The sequence below is a fragment of the Pristiophorus japonicus genome, chromosome 7 (genome assembly GCF_044704955.1).
Source record: "Pristiophorus japonicus isolate sPriJap1 chromosome 7, sPriJap1.hap1, whole genome shotgun sequence".
Lineage (NCBI taxonomy): Eukaryota > Metazoa > Chordata > Chondrichthyes > Pristiophoridae > Pristiophorus > Pristiophorus japonicus.
Genome location: NC_091983.1, coordinates 73,584,490 through 73,601,884, shown reverse-complemented (window position 1 = coordinate 73,601,884; position 17,395 = coordinate 73,584,490). Strand labels below are relative to the sequence as shown.

The 17,395-nt window shown below is 40.2% G+C and overlaps 1 protein-coding gene across 1 annotated transcript in view; it reads right to left on the bottom strand.

Moving 5' to 3' along the window:
• Positions 1–1,400: 1,400 nt before the first annotated feature.
• atad2b (ATPase family AAA domain containing 2B) overlaps positions 1,401–17,395 on the bottom strand; it is a 177,420-nt gene continuing 161,425 nt past the window's right edge. Inside the window, exons 26-28 of the mRNA XM_070884187.1 lie at positions 16,280–16,407; positions 13,869–13,997; positions 1,401–3,370 (exon numbers count right to left, since the gene is read on the bottom strand). Coding sequence (XP_070740288.1) covers positions 3,329–3,370; positions 13,869–13,997; positions 16,280–16,407 — 299 coding nt within the window. The 3' untranslated portion in view covers positions 1,401–3,328. The remainder of the gene's footprint in view (positions 3,371–13,868; positions 13,998–16,279; positions 16,408–17,395) is intronic.

Below are 17,395 nucleotides of genomic sequence, written 5' to 3'. Positions count from 1 at the left end.
CACTTTCAGCAACTTTGTGGGGAACTTTTTAAAAAAAACGTGTAATCTTAAGTCCAACTAACTGGGCACATTGCAAGATACCCCACTCCAGCAAAATTGGCTCAATGACTTGTTTGATAATGGATTTATCTAAAGTTCTGCCTCCAAATGAAAAATATCCTTGGTTCTTAATGTAGAAAACCAAGGCTATACAAAAAGCTCTCTTCAGAGTAAGAATTCTGGAGCAGATATAAACTCAATACTACATTTTCTTGTGACAAATAAGATTCAAACAGGCAAGCACTTAGATGTGCTTGAAGGACAGGTTTACTCAACATATCACTCGTCGGCTGCTGATCTGGTACAATCCACTGATCGCTTGAGCATGAAAACAAATCACTCAGCATACAAATAAAAATAAAAATAAAAATTACTATCATTGCAAAGCGAGAAACAATCCAGTGAAGAACAAGCTTCAGTCAGATCTCAAACTAAAAACCTGGATACAATCAGGAGTTCTCTGTACTCCCCACCCAGACATGCTGGATCGCAGTAAACAAACTACAAATTGATAACTTTCCACAAAGTAGTGATGCATTTAAATATTGTTATATCCCAGCGTTCTTATTTTGTAGGTTCAATTAATTGGTACCAATCCACTGTGGGAAAAATTAAACTTAAACCTTTAGTGCTGTGCCAATACTCTTGTGTGACACTGAATTTTTCATCTTAAATTGTTCACACCACCAGTGACAGACTTGTTGTCACCAATACTTTGTCAGCATTATATAGTTCAAAATGTTCTCTCTAAACAAAAATCCACATTTAGAAGGACAACATTTATAATTATAATTCTGTGTGTTCTTCCACAAATAATGAGCACCCACCATTACAGTTTACTGATATCAAAATTGATTCTGCTTTTGAAAAGGTAATTGCAAACCAGTGGGAGGACACAAACTCAGTCTTTTATTTAAGTGTAAGGGCCTGTAATTTTTGGCCCCTACAGGCAGTATGCACCCGTACGCCCCTGGGATCTTGGGCCTCTACCCACGGGTACCCGGAGAGGCCAAGGAAATCTCCATACCTCCTGGACCACCAGGTATGTGGGCATCTTATTTGTGGATCGGAAGCATTTCCCCATGGGAAGCCTCCGACCACAAAATTAAGGCCTTGATGTTATGATCCGCAGAACTATTCTTACAAATAAACAGGAAAACTTATTCCAGTGAGTAGTTCTGCAGTATTTGATAAGAATTGTATTTTTGATGGTGCAGAGATATATAGCTCAATTAAATCTATAGCTGGCTAAAAGTAATCTGTTCAAGGTCCCTCATTAAATGAAGACTCAAATAACAGAAGCTGAGGACATCAGACTGTAAAGCTCTTCTGCATTATTTGATTCAAATACAGTCACAATATTCTTGTTTCTCACCTTTATTCAAGTATTTCACAGCAGTTGGCTTACAAATTACAGTAAAAGTTTTCCAAATTCCAAAAGTTTAAAAACAAAACATTTAAATAAATTATCTGATACTAATGTGAAATTCAAAAAATGGAAAGTCATTTTAATACAATGCTCAATAACTATAGAATTCAATATATAGCATAGTTAATGTTGCAAAGCTAAGCATTCAAACAAAAATAGACACACCTTTATATGAAACCAAAACAAGACACCAATGACGAAGAAAATAAATGTACAAATACAACAGCCAATGCTGCTTTTCAAAGGAATTCAAGCTTATATTATGATGAATCCCACGTTCATCTACATGACCTGGCATTCCCATATTCAGTGGAGGTGGGATTATGAAACACATGACATAAAACAAACATGAAAGACAAAAAATATCTTCTGCTGAAAGGAATCTAGATAAAACACATTGGCATGGGGGATAGGGTAAGGGAAATTGAAAAGATTAATAAACTTGGTAAACACACGCAAAAACATTTGTAGGTTTTGTTAAATGTTACCAATGCTGCTACTGGCACAGGACGTTAAATTGCAAATGTAATAGAGAACAAACAATTAATTTCAAAAACAGTAAGGATGCAGCAGTTCCTGAGACCTATTTAACCCTTTTTATCAGAAACTTGCTACAAAATTCAGCTATGTTTTTCAACAAATGTACAGTTCGTAATAACAATTTCCCAAATTTGCTCCATAAAAAATGCTGTTAGTTTAGTGTAATTTAGATTGTAAAATACCCTCTTGCAGTTATACTTCTTCAATAAATAGGTAAGGAAAACATCACTGTGAAAATGAATGTCAATGAAATTGATGTGAGTTCCTATTAGTCTTTTATTAAATTTCTATAAACTTTTATTTCTCTACATTTTAAATAGATAGTCCCAAGCAGTCATTTTACGGAAATTTATTCATGTTGGGACTTCAAGGCTCAGATGGGAATTCTGAAGAGCACTTTGGATTACTGCAGTTTCTTGAAGCCAAAAATTTGCAAGTTGTATGAGGAGCTGCAAAATGTTTTATAATCAAGTACCTTAGCTTTAGAAAGTAAACTGTAGTACACACACACACTAATTACAGTATTCAGTAAACACTGATGGTAACTGGTAAACTGTGTGACTGAAAAAGCTGAGGTAGCTCAACAATATAGCTGCAGTAGTCCAAGATCACTGTTCTTATGTAAAAGTGAGTATGTTTTGCATATTTTGTTATAAATGCACCTTAAATTTTGAAGAGGCTGTAGTGGATGTTTGGATAGTGGGTTTGTAACACTGGACCTGCAAATTGTGTGTTAATTCTGTCACATTCGGTGCTTAGAAAGGAAAGAAAACAAAATGCCAGCTTCAGTTCAGGAATAAGGTCTACACTATGACAGCGGTCAGTGGCTTTAAAATTATTCTTAAAGTTGCATCCAGTTACTCCAGCTATTTAGCATGATGCAAGCATCGACAAGAGTTTAATCCACTACAAAAGGAACATTCAAAACTCCAAAATCCATCAATATAAAAGTGAATCTTAAGCTAAATATCGTCAAAAATTAATAAAATAGGTTGAATTATTCTATCCAGTTTCTTAAATTATGAAGTTCTGCTCCATTGCATTCAATGATGGCAACTTAATGTTGGGGAGAAAAACAATGAGAACCACCTTTATATTTTATAGCACCAGACTGTGCAACAGTGATGGCAAGTGGTTTTGAATGTGTAATCTCAATAAAGTCCAGTTTGGTTCTGTAGGCTGGTCTGTTCCAGGTACCTGAGACAATAGCACCAATTCACAAAAAGAGATTAAGACCAAGGCTCTGAATGTTGCTGAATGGCTCAGAAGGCTGCTTCCCTGCAAGCAGTTTATGTGATGAATCTGCTCCTCTTCAAAGGCTCACAGGAATGTATGAAAGGTCTTTAATAGATTCTCCATTTCCTAAATTAATCAAAACCATAAAAGTCATCAGTAAGCAGTATTCAAACTGCACCAGAGCTAGGCCAGTACACTGTTTAATCTGGCAGCCAAGAAATGTGCACTGAAGTAAACACTGAAATGAACCATAAATAATTAAGACAAGAGCATTCTTTACAATGAAAACCATTTTCAGTGTTTAACTTTAAAAAAGAAACATTAACATGAATTCTCCAATCATTCTAGCTGCAGAAAACAGATTTTAAAATAAACTTAATTCGCTGCTTAGAGAAAAATAGCCATGAACAGTATACAATTGTAGTCAGTTTCATGAAACAGTAAATTGGACAAATGGTTAGTTTCAAACATAACCTGGAACACAGTGCAAATATAGCTTAATATAGACTGGGAAAAACAGTGCTAAGGGTAGAGAAGGGAGAAGAATTTCTGATATGTACACAGGAGAACGTTCTCGATCAATGTCTCCAGTCCAACAAGGAAGAAAGCAGTGTTGGATCTGGTTCTGGGAAATGAAGTAGGGCAAGTGGTGTGTGTTATAGCAGATCATCTAGCTTACGGTGACCACAACATAATAGCTTTAAAGTAATTATGGAATGAGACCAGTAAATACGGAAGATAAAAATGTTCAACCGGGGATGAGCTAATTTCAGTGATTTAAGAAAGGACCTAGCACAGGTAGATTGAAAAAGGCGCTTGCAGGATAAAGTGGTAGCAGAGCAATGTAAGGCATTCAGGGAAGAGGTAGTTCGGGTATAAACTAGGCATATTCTTTTGCATGAAAAAAGTAGAGCATCCAAAACTAATCCGCCCCAGATGAGAAAGGAAAAAAAAGTTAAAATAAAACAGATAAAGGAGGCTTATGACAAATGTCAGGAACAAGATTTAGTTAATAACCAGGAAGGTTATGGAAAGTAGAGCAGGGAATTGAAAAAGTTAATATGGGAGGCAAAAAGAGGTTATGAGGAAAGATTAGCAGGCAACATTAAATTGAATCTTAAAACATTTTATAAACATATAAAGTGTAAACGGTTTGTAAGGGAAAAAGTTGGGCCTATTAGGGACCCAAAAGGAAATCTTCATGTGGAGGCAGAGGACATGGCAAAAGTATTAAATGAGTACATCATATCTGTCTTCACAAAGGAAGCGAATGATGTGAAAGTTACACTAAAAGAGGGGAAAGTTATGAACAGGATAATAATAGAGAAAATATACTAAAAAGATTAGCATTACTGAAAGTTGGAATGCATCCTAGGTTGCTGAAAAAAGCAAAGGCAGAAATAGCAGCGGCATTGGTCACAATCTTTCAATTCTCATTCGATACAGGAGTAGTTCCAGAGGAACGTTGTCAAAGGGAGAGGGATACCAGGAAACCAGAGACCAGTCGGCCTAACATCAGTGATGGGAAGTTATTGGAAACTGTTAGCGGGTACAAAATAAGCTTTCATTTGGACAGACATGGGTTAATCAAGGATAGTCAGCAGGGATTTGTTGAAGGTAAATAATGTCTGACTAACTTGATTGAATCATTTGATGAGGTAAGAGAGAAGATTGATCAAGCTAGTGCAGTAGATGTTAGAAGATGGAAGCTCATGCAATTAAGGGGAAAGTGGCAGTATGGATACAAAATTGGCTCAGTGACGGGAAGTAAAAGGTGGTGGTGGATGGATATTTTTCAGACTGGGAGTTGGTTTGCAGTGGTCTGCCCCAAGGGTCAGTTTTTGGTCCATTACGCTTTGCAATTTTTATCAACAACCTAGACTCGGATGTAGGGAGCAGCATTATACATAAGAACATAAGAAATAGAAGCAGGAGTAGGCCATTTGGCAGTTTGCAGATGATACAAAACTTAGCAAAGTAGTTGATCATGATGAGAATACCGATAGGCTTCAGGATGACAGACAGGATGGGGTGAAATGGGCAGAAGCATGGTAGATGGAGTTCAATGTGGAGAAGTGTGATGTGATGCACTTTGGAAGAACTAATATGGAAAGACTGTATATTATAAATGGCACAATTTTGAAAAGTGTAGATGAGCAGAGAGACGTTGGTGTTCATTATACACAAATCCTTAAAAGGAGGTACAGCAAGTTGATAAGGTGGTTAAAAAAAGCATATGGGTTACTTGGGTTTATAAATAGAGAAATAAAATATAAAAGCAAAGAGATCAGGCCAGAACTTTATAAATTGCTGGTTAGGCCTCAGCTGGAGTATTGTGGGAAATTCTGGACACACTTCAGGAAAGATGTAAAGAAAGGGCAAAGCGGAGGTTTACCGGGATGTTACCAGGGATGAGGGACTTCAGTTATGAGGAGAGGTTGGAAAAGTTAGGATTGTTCTCCTTGGAACAGAGAAAGTTTGCAAGGTGATGAAAGGTTTTGATAAGAGTAAATATGTTTTTTTTTTAAATTCCTCTGGTAAGTGGATCAATAACTAGAGGTCATAGATTCAAAATCATTGGAAAAAAATGTAGGGGAGGGGGGAATTGATCCCACTCAAAGCTCTTGGGATCTGGAATGCTCTACCTGAAAAAGGTGGTGGAAGCGGATTCCATAAATAATTTAAAAAAGGGAGGTGGACAGGTATTTAAGGATGAACTTATAGGGTTAAGGACAAACAGCTAGGATGCGGGACAAAATACGACTGCTCTTTCAAAGAGCCAGCACAGACACGGTGGGCCAACTGGACTCCTTCTGAGCTGTAATTTTCTATGATTCTAAGACGCACAAGACGACAATGGAACTAAGCTCCAGTTCTACTGAAAACAAATGTGGAGTCCTAAACAGCGTATTGCATAAATTTGTTTTGAAAATCTAAGATCCAAGGGAAAGGAAGATTCCTTTATAGCATCATTATTTTTTTTTAAAAAAAGAGTCAATGGCATCCTTTGCACGTTAGGAGAGAGCTGAGCATCAACAACTTGTATTTATATCGCACCTTTAACGTAGTAAAACATCCCATGGCACTTCACAGGAGTATTAGAAGACAAAAACATTTGACACAGAGCCACATAAGGAGAAATTAGGGCAGCTGACCAAAAGGTTGGTCAAAGACGTAGGTTTTAAGGAGCGTCTTAGAGGAGGAAATAGTGGAAGAGGCACGGAGAGGTTTAGGCAGGGAATTCCAGAGCTTAGGGCCTAGGCAACAGAAAGCACGGCCATCAATGGTTGACCGATTATGATCAGGGATGCTTAAGATGGCAAAATTAGATGAGCGCAGATATCTCGGGGGTGGGCAGTGCTGTGGGGTTAGAGAAGATTACAGAGATAGGGAGGGGTGAGGCTATGGAGGGATTTGAAAATAAGGATGTGAATTTTGAAATCAAGGTGTTGCTTAACCAGAGGCCAATGTAGGTCAGCGAGCACAGGGGTGATGGGCGAATGGGACTTGGTGCGTTAGGACATGGGTAGTCGAGTTGTGGATGACCTCAAGTTTACGTAGGGTAGAATGTGGGAGGTCAGCCAGGAGTGCGTTGGAATAGTCCAATCTAGAGGTAACAAGGGCATAGATTAGGGTTTCAGCAGTGGATGAGCAGAGGCAAGGGTGAAGACGGACGATGTTACGGAGGGGGAAATAGGTGGTCTTAGTTATGCCGCAGATATGTGGTCGGAAGCTCATTTCCGGGTCAAATATGACACCAAGGTTGCAAACAGACTCAGGCAAATGTTAGAGAGAAGGATGGAGTCAATGACTAGGGAATGGAGTTTATGGCAGGGACTGAAAACAATGATTATGATCTTCCCAATATTTAATTGGAAAAAATGTCTGCTCATCCAGAACTGGATGTCAGACAAGCAGTCTGATAATTTAGATGCCATGGAGGGTTCGAGAGAAGTGGTGGTGAGGTAGAGCTGGGTGTCATCAGCGTATATGTGGAAACTGACTGTTTTCGGATGATGTCACCAAGGGACAACATATGATAAATAGAAGGGGGCCAAGGATAGATCCTTGGGGACACGAGCGATAACGATGCGGGAGCAGGAAGAGAAGCCGTTGCAGGTGATTCTTTGGTGATGACTGGATAAATAAGAATGGAACCACGCGAGTGCAGTCCAGCTGGACTGACTGTGGACCCAGCTGGATGACGGTGGAGAAAAATGGAGTGGTCAACCGTGTCAAAGGCTGCAGACAAGTCAAAAGGAGGACAAGGAGGGATAAGTTTATCTTTGTCACAGTCAAAGGATGTCACACCAGATGCATCACCTCAACTCCAAAGAAAGCCCTTTTACCACCCTCCACCAAGATGAAGTCATTAGTTGGCTCTTTAAATGTAATCCAACCTCCACTTAAAAATGAACATGCATACTTTCAAACAGGGGGAAACTCAATGAGGCATTATTCCATGAGAGTTTATGTAAAACTGGATTTAAATCTGAGGTACGCACTACTGGCTGAACCATTTAAATCTTTGAGGCATGTTTAATGATCCTGGAAACCACATGATAACCCAAATGAATTTCTAACCAAGGAACACACCTAGTTAAATGAGTGAAGGTAGAAGGATATATTATTATATAATAATCTTTATGTAATCAAAACAAGTAACTACCTGGACAACTAAGTAGTTAGGTCCATGTTATTAGCTACCTGATTGATTAAATAATTGAAAATACTATTCAGGTGAACATTTTTATGATAATATAACCTGTTCATATCCTTATTACATTCCATGGTTATGCAGTACACTTTCATACAGAACAGCATGATCAGGTTGACCAGTGACTTCTCCAGTTATGAATGCAACTTAATACTGACTGAACAGAAGTGCATTTTAAAGGATGGGATAGTTCCAGTATTGATTTTTTAAGATGAATTTACACTACATCAGTTGTGTTAATGCAAAATGATTTTGCTTCATACCAACAAATAAGATTGCATTCAGGGTCAGGGCCTGAACTTTTATTTTTAAAAACGCATTTGCGCATTCTTCTATTTTATCATCTGCAAACTTGAGATTCTGCTTCTGTAACTCATGACCAAATAATTTATATCCTCTTTCCAACATGGAAAGTTCCCATTTATGACTAATTGGTTTCCAGTTTTTAAGTTAACTACCAGTCATACTTCACCTACTATTCTGCAACTCCATGGGCTCAATTTTGCCCAAACCTGTTTTCTGGCATATTGCCAGAGTTATGCCAGTTTTTCTAGGCCAGAAATATTTTGCCAAAGTTTCCCCGATGTCCAATTCAAATTTGGTGCTGTCGCCTCAGGGGGTGGAGCCTGCGCGAAAAAAACGTGAAGATTTTGACGTTATTTCAATGGACACACGTGCTCACTACAGCTCCGGGTTGGCAATTGGCCATTTTTAAAGAGTCAGTTGTGTGCGTGATAACGATGAGTGCTGTGTAAGAGCATTAGAAAAATCGGAGCTACAGCAATACAAGATGCAATGCGGTGCAAGGACCAAGAATTTCTTACAGGATGAAGTGGAGGCATTAGTTACTGTGATTGAGAACAGATGGCAGGAGCTGGACACCAGCAGAGGTCACATAAAAGTTCCACCAAAATAAAAGAAACAACGCTGGAACCAAGTTGCAGAAGATTACTGCGCAATGGTGACCACCATGAAATCTGGAGGCCAGTGTAAAAAGAAGTGGCAGGACCTTGGTCAAGTAGTTAGTGCAAGTAATATTTTTATTTATTCAATGGAATTGCAATTGCAAATGTGACCAGCTGTATATATCCCACCCAGCAGAAAGACACCCTCTCTAAAAAGTTGCATTTTCATCTTTGTAGAGGAAAGTGGCACACAACAAAAGGGAAAGAACTTGACCAGGAGGAGGTCCGGCAAATGTGCAGCCACCCTTGGAAGACAGGGTCACTGCTTTGATGGGTCCTGCCTGGAGAAAAGAAACCACCACTGCAGAAGCTGGGCCCACACTCGAGGGAGAGGGTAAGTCCTGCAAATTCCACAGTCTGGCTTTGCTAAATGTTAATTACTGCGCGGGCTAGCCAAGCGTCGGTTCATGGGGTTGTCTCCATCAGCTACGGCTTCAGTTTATACAATGTACTATCATTCATCGTGGTCCTTCAAATCAGCCTGCTCATTCCACCCACCCTGTCCTCTCCTCTGCTGCTAATCATTTGTCTGTGTTCTGTTATATTTTGCAGAACTTGAGGCCAACTGTGATGATGCAGAAGAATATTAAGAGGACGAGCCTGAAGGAGAATATCTTTCAATCCCACCTTCCAGGCCAACAGCATAGGGGTGAGGGGGAGGTGGAGGGGATGGATGAAGCCCCATCTCTTGTACTCATTTTGGAAGAGGTGCAGGTGCCGCCCATTGAGTTGTTAGCCCCTTCCCTGACTAGTGGTTCGAGTGTTGGTGGGACATTCCATGGTTTCCCACCTTCTGAGGCTGTGGGTTCCAGTGGTGTGGTGCAGCAAGGCATACCCAAGGCCCCACCTTCCGAGGCTGCAGGTCCCAGTGGTAGGATGCGAGCCACACCCGTGGGGAGGAGGGGAAGGCGAGCTTGACCGCACTCTCCTGAGATGCAGGATCTAACAAATGGGGTTCAGATAATGGCAATGAGTGGGGAGTGACCTTATGAGATCACTCCTGGACACCATCAGTGGGGTGGTTGATGAGGTAGCGGGACTGTCGGAAGAAGTAACAGCAATCTCACGAGAAATGGGAACGATGTCCAGGACCATGAGTGAGGCAATGCCACAGGTAGCTGATGCGCTGTCAGTCAACATCAGGGAGGGAATGTCAGAGATGGTGCAAACACCATTACTGAACATGAGGGAGGGAATGTCACAGGTAGTTTAGAGTTTTGCTCAACATGAGGGAGGGAATGTTGCAAGTCGTTGACACTATCAGGGCGCGTGAGGGACGGCATGTTGGAGTTAGCTGCTGCAATAAGGGAACAAGTCCAGACCCCGTGCCCATTGACAGAATCAACTGCCACTCCCACTCCAGCCTCTGAAGAACCCTAAAGCTGGGCCCTCCACATTGCCGCGCCTCACCCCCCCCCCCAATCCCCTCTCCCTCAACAGGTGCATACTATCTGAGATCTTAGAAAGAATAAGCTTGGTACCAAGGTGCTCGCAAGGCGATGTGGTACAATCAATGCAGCCCTGTACTTTTGGGAAGCCAGCAATCCTGGAGAAGCCCACACCCCTGTCACACATTGCCTGGGCGGTCACAGGGAACCTTATGTAGTCATTCCTCCAGGCATATAGTGCAGCTGTCACCTGCCGAATGCAGACATGTGTTGCATGTTGAGAAATGGCACATCCATCCCCAGTTATAGCTTGAAACGATCCAAAGGCATAGAATGATAGTGCAGCTGTAACCTTCATTTTAACTGACAAAAGCAGTCCTCCGGACGCTTCTAGGTTTCAGGTCTGCTTTCACTAACTCACAGATTTCAGTTACAACTTATTTGCGGAATCACAGCCTTCTAACACAGCCTGCATCACTCAGGCGCAGGCACGAACGCCTGTCTCAATATACCCGAGGTGGGCAAGGTCTCCTGCCCAGCATCCTATGGGCTCTGATGTTCCTCATGCGATGACGTTGAATCAATTGTCTCCTACATAGCACCGTGATGCAGAAGGCTCGCACAAGATACGGCATTGTTATTATTGCTCCCATAGTTAAATTTTACCTTTGCAAGAATCTCAAAACAGCAGGAAGGCAGGCAGGACAGGTTCTGTGTTCTCTCTCCCCAAGGTCTGTATGGATGGACCACACCCAGGTCTTGTGACTTCTCCTCTTCCCCCATCATCCCAACTCTTGCAGTCTTGTGACTTCTCCCCTTCTCCCTACCTCCCCCAAACTCACTGCAGTCTTGTGCCTAGGGCAGCAGCCTTCCGATCGCCACCTCTCTCCCTGGGCTCAGTGCAGAAGCTTTCCGTTCGGCACCTCCCTTCCTGGGCTCAGTGCAAAAGCCTTCCGATCGCCACCTCCCCCTTTCCTCCCTTCCGCCCCCGGGCTCGTTTTCCGTCTGGGCGCGGGTCCAATTCTGAAGGCCGTGCTACGACCCTCCAGCCCTGCTTGAAGATGTTGGTGTTGGTGTTGGCGTGTGAGTGAAAAAAAATGAAAACTTCAGAAAACCAAGGAACTTCTATGTACTCCATTGAATGGTTAAAAAAAGTTGAACTTTATTATGGATACTTAGTGTTCTTGACTCCCTCCAAAAACTTAAATGAAAAACAATGCCGTCTTTCTGCGCCGATTTCTCAATGTGCGCTGCTTTCTGTTAACTCACCAGAAGATTTTTTGGGAGTGGCCAGAAAAGCTGACCTAGGATTAAAAGTTTTTGGCCAAACTGCAAAAAATGCTGAAAACTGGGGAGGCATGAGGGAACGCCCCTTAGACATCAAAAAAAACTAACCTAGAAAAATCGTAACTAAAGCAGTCACGCCGGCGCAGATTCCAGGGGGGAAACTTTGAATTAAATACTTACGCCAGAAAAAACAGCGCACGCCAAAAAAACAGCGCAAATGACCCATGAAAATTGAGCCCAGCATATCTTAGACATTAACTTCATGTGTGGAACCAACTCAAGAGTCTTATACAAATCTAAGTAAATATCTGCATTACTCTTGTCCATCCCATACATCAAATTGACATATTTTTCTAAACAGCTGACTGTTCTTTGTTGTTCACCTCTAGACATAAATTACAATGATTATCACCAGAAATTATGAGTACTGTCACCAGAATATTTCTGAACTGAATTACCATGGACAAGATGATCTTGGATGAAGGGACCGAGTGTACTGTAGCCAAGTTTGCTGATGATACAAAGATGGGTGGAAATGCAAATTGTGAGGACACAAAAAATCTGCAAAGGGATACAGACAGGCTAAGTGAGTGGGCACAAATTTGGCAGATGGAGTATAATGTGGGAAAATGTCAGGTTATCCACTTTGGCAGAAAAAAAATAGAAAAGCAAATTATAATTTAAATGGAAGAAAATTGTTAAGTGGTTCAGTAGAGAGGGACCTCGGGGTCCTTGTGCATGAAACACAAAATGTTAGTATGCAGGTTCAGCAAGTAAATCAGGAAGACAAATGGAATATTGGCCTTTATTGCAAGGGGTCTAAAATATAAAAGCAGTGAAGTCCTGCTACAACTGTACAGAGTATTGGTGAGGCCACAACTGGAGTACTGTGTACAGTTTTGGTCTCCATATTTAAGGAAGAATATACTTCAGAGAAGGTTCACTAGGTTGATTCCGGAGACGAGCGGGTTGACTTATGAAGATAGGTTGAGTAGGTTGGGACTATACTCCTTAGAGTTCAGAAGAATGAGAGGTGATCTTATTGAAACATAAGATAATGAGAGGGCTCAACAAGTTGGAAGCAGGGAGAATATTTCCACTCATAGGAGAAACTAAAACTAGGGGACATAATCTCAGAATAAGGGGTCGCCCATGTAAAACTGAGATGGAGGAGGAATTTCTTCTCGGAGGGTTGTAAATCTGTGGAATTCTCTGCCCCAGAGAGCTGTGGAGGCTGGGTCATTGAATATTTTAAGGTGAAGATAGACAGATTTTTGAGCGATAAGGGAATAAAGGGTTAAGGGGAGCAGGCAGGGAAGTGGAGCTGAGTCCATGATCAGATCAGCTATGATCTTATTAAGGAGTCAAATGACCTAATCCTGCTCCTATTTCTTGTGTTCTTGTGATCATCACATCCTATTTAGTTTTTCAAAACTTGCCACACATGACACTTCCTGATCATCATAATTATGAAAAATACTTCAACCTTGCCTACAATAGCAGTGCAAGAATTTGTAGTTAATATTCATTTACTCAATTTTTCTGTAAAGCTTAGGTGATTTATTTTCTGAGAAGTTAGTTAACATTGCAAATAATGTGACTAATTTGTCATCACAGGAGTTCAAGATTCAAAGTCAAGGGTGAGATGAGAACACTGCATTATAATATACTGAAGATAATGATATTCCTCTATATCAGTCACTAAAATGACTTGAGTTTTATTCACAAATGTGACAGTCAACGCAGCTACCAGCAACAACAAAAAAATCCTATTCGTGTGCATTTTAGAAAATTATACCCTTTGGAATATGTTCCAATGCAACAATACATATCTGGGCTAAAATGAGGCTAATACACTGATCCAGCTACACTTTTCTACCCTTTAACAAGTTACTGCCTTGGAATACATGCCAGATTGTGCATCATGCTATGTTAAACCCAAACCAGTATTAGATGGGTTACACAGGTTGTCGTCTACCAAATAAAAGCAGCACCACTTGTAATGTTATTAGAAATCTTTTACATGAAACAAAGTCACTTACGTTAAAAAAATGAAAAACAAGCTCCTTTTTAAAAGAAACTAAAGAGGTGATGTTACACCATTTACATAGAAGTTGAATGGCTAAATAATCTCACTAGAGGTCTAAAGTAAACATACAAAACATTATGTAATTATTAATCTTAAGACATACAACTTCTGTTATCTCAATTTTAAATAGCACCTATAATAGAGTAAGCATTAGGTTGAACTTAAACCTGCTGCTTACCTCAAGTAAACGGGATTTGTCATATTCCTTGCGATGACGATAGATGCATTGACTAAGCAAAGAATAAAGCTTTTCAAGTTGATCAACCGTGAAGTTATTGCTCGTCTTAGTGGCCAACTGGAGAATATGCTACAAAAGAAGATGGAAGTTATCTCGTTAGGCTATCCTGACTTCCTGCAAACCACAGATGACTTCAGTACAGGAGTCATGATCCTCTAAATCATCAATGGTTACACCGATCACTTCAAACTCTCAGTTGGATTTCAAGATTCTTTTTAAAGGAATAATTCAAATTTCTAAAAGAATTTAAACGTAAAGAAAACTGGTAAAAATACACAATATTGGAAATCTGAGGCATAGCCTGACACAAGTTGCACACTGTGGGCTAAAATTTGGCCCTCCGGTTTTTTCAGCGCACCTCTGAGCCCCCCCACCGACATTTTACATCAGAAGCAACGGCAAAAAAAATCCGTGCAATCATGGCCGATTCTCGGGCCGTCTGTGGAGCTGGCGCAGAAGAGAAAGAGTGGGGCGGAGCTAGGTCCCGGCGCTGAAAACAGTGCCGGGACTTCTGCACATGCGTGCTAGAGTCTGCGCACGTGTGCAGTAGCTCCTGGCAGGCCGTTTCGGCAAACGCGCGCTGCCGGTTGTGTGGGAGGGGCCGAAGCACGCCGTCCCTAGCCCTGGCTGAATGGTCTCCCTCATCGGTGGCCCGCTGCGTTCCCCAAGGTAGGAGTTCTATTTTTTGTGTATTATTTACTGATTGATTTTGGTGCTTTAGGTGCAGGGTTCCTTCTATTTTTTTATTTGTTATTTATTGATTGCTTATTACTTTTTGTGCTTTGTTTGGTGCTTGGTGGTACTTTAAATGTAGTTACTTGCACCGATTCCTTAACTGTAAGTAAGGTCTTTCTGTGCGGACAAAAGTGGACACATACGCTGCCCTTAGTTAGTTTAGTACAACTTTTTTCTGGCCAAATTGGCATAAATAGTGTAAGTGGCTGGGAACACCCCCATTTGAAAAAAAAATGACATAACAAAAAAACGAACTAACTCACTTACACTGGTGCAAATTAAATGGCCATATTTGCAACTAAAAAGATACACCAGAAAAATCAAGTTACACCAAAAAAAAAACGGTGCAACTCATGGGGAAATTTGGGCACTCTAAAACTCACGACATCAGTAAACAAAATAAACACTTGCCAAATCCCATGGATATCAACCACCAGAAACCTATGTCGAGACATTTAGTTCTTGAAACAGAAAGCTGGTATCAACCAATTTGAATACAGTCAACACAAGACACACATTAAATGTGAGGAATTGCGTACATCATTGTCAATGACTTGAAAAATCATAGCCAATGAAGCCTTGAAAACTGGATTAAAAAGCTTATAAATATATGGGCACATCTACAAAGGAGGTGGAGATAATCATGATTAATATGACCCCCATATGGCACTAATCTCAGAAGAGACCTAAGTGACATTTCTTTCTCCCCAAAAACAGTTTAACTGACATTTAATTCATTGCATTGTGTGTGTCTTTGCTGTGTGCAAAGTGACTGCTGCTTTGACCTACATAACAGTCACTGCACTTCAGTATGTGTGAAGTGTTTTGGGGTGTTTCTGATTAATGCAATAATATATTTGCCAGTTCTTTCTTTTCCAGTGTTCCACTTCTTCCATTTGGATGAAAATCTACTTAATTGTATGTGCTAATTAAACAAATGAACGAATGAAGAATGCCAGTGTGGAAAATACAATTCCGTTATTAAGATGGTTAAGACAATAAACCACATGCTGCAGTATATCTACCAAAGGAAGTTTGGTGTCCACAATCACAGACTTAATTTATGACATTTACAAGTGCACAAAATTAACCCAGCAAATCTGTTAATTTGTCCTTTGTATTTGGTGTCCACAGGAGCATGGACTTCTCCCGTATGAGACTGACTTTAGATGCAGCTGAAAAGCAAAAGCTTGAGTCAAGTGCACCTTGTTGAATTACAAAGTCTCATTCCTCTTCTCGCCTTGCTAGAGAGGAAGCGACCTGATGTACAACACTTAACAGCAAACAAGCACTCGATAGGTTACTATGTGGGAAGGGGAAAGGAGCACGCAAAGTGGAACGATACAGACACAGACATGACAGATGGCTTCTATAAATATATACACACATTAAAAATATTGTAGACGGGCATTATTCCTGTGGTTCTAGCCATTTGATGATTGGGTTGTCTCCATAATACATAGAGAATAAAAACATTAATTCATATTCTCCTTTCTATTCTGTTTTAAGAATTCATGAAACATTAACAAAACACATCTTATAATATTTTTGCAAACAAGTTAAATTGAAAATGATTCCAACAGAAATTTTCCGATGTCAAATCAACTGGCACTTACCTTTAGTCGTGCATGGTCCACAATTGTTGGAGGGATGGGTTCTGAAAAGTCTTCCAATACCTGTTCCAGGTGCACAATTGTCTTCTGTTCTACATGTACTGGATGACCTGGTTTCATCCTGCCCAAAACTAAAGTAGGTTTTTAGTCAACACATTAAAATTATTTTATTAACAGTCAGCGATAACCTATCAAGTAATTTTACAGCTTAATGTACAAAAGTTATATATGTAAAAGCACTTTTTCAAATTCCCCAAGGGAAAACTAAATGAATACTTTACTTTTCACAAAGATAGCCACAACACACACAAGTTCTGAGATTTTGGATTTTATCTTTGAATCATTTGTCCTGACTCCTGTGAGGAAGATAGTCACAAACAAGCACATGCATCTGTTTTTTTTAATTATTAAAATGCTATGTGTAATGAACATTCCCCTGCCTGCTACACATCAAGTGCCATATTTTTTTTTTAAGTCCAAAAGGAACTCTCCAGAAACACAAAACACTAACCTCTTGATTGACCTCTGTATGAGGTAATGCCATTTTTACATAGCAATGAGTCTTTGGAGCCTTAAAGGGTCACAAGCTTACCCTTTAGCACAAAAATATATTGGCCCAGATTTGCTGGAAAAATAGCGAGCTCATGGCGCACACTGTTATTCGTGTATTTAAAAAAAAACAGTAATTTGTGGCAAGGAAGAGATATGCTAAGAGTTGCGAATCATCACAAATTGCTGGTCAACTGCCGTTAGCCTCTTGAAAACAGGAGCTCACCATCAACCACTTCACAAGTGAAACTGTGGAATCTCATTCTTGCAAGTAGTAAACTGTTCCTAGAGATCTTTTACATTTTCAATTTAACGAATTGACAGGCTTTGGACAATAAAATAGATTTCCATTCCCAATATATTTATAAAACAATAAAGATGCAACTCATTTTCTCTTGAGTAGAATTTTAAAACAAAAGACCAATTATTGTAATAATGGGTGACTTTAATCTACATATTGATTGGGCTAACCAAACTGGTAGCAATACGGTGGAGGAGGATTTCCTGGAGTGTATAAGGGATGGTTTTCTAGATCAATATCGAGGAACCAACCAGGAAGCTGGCCATCCT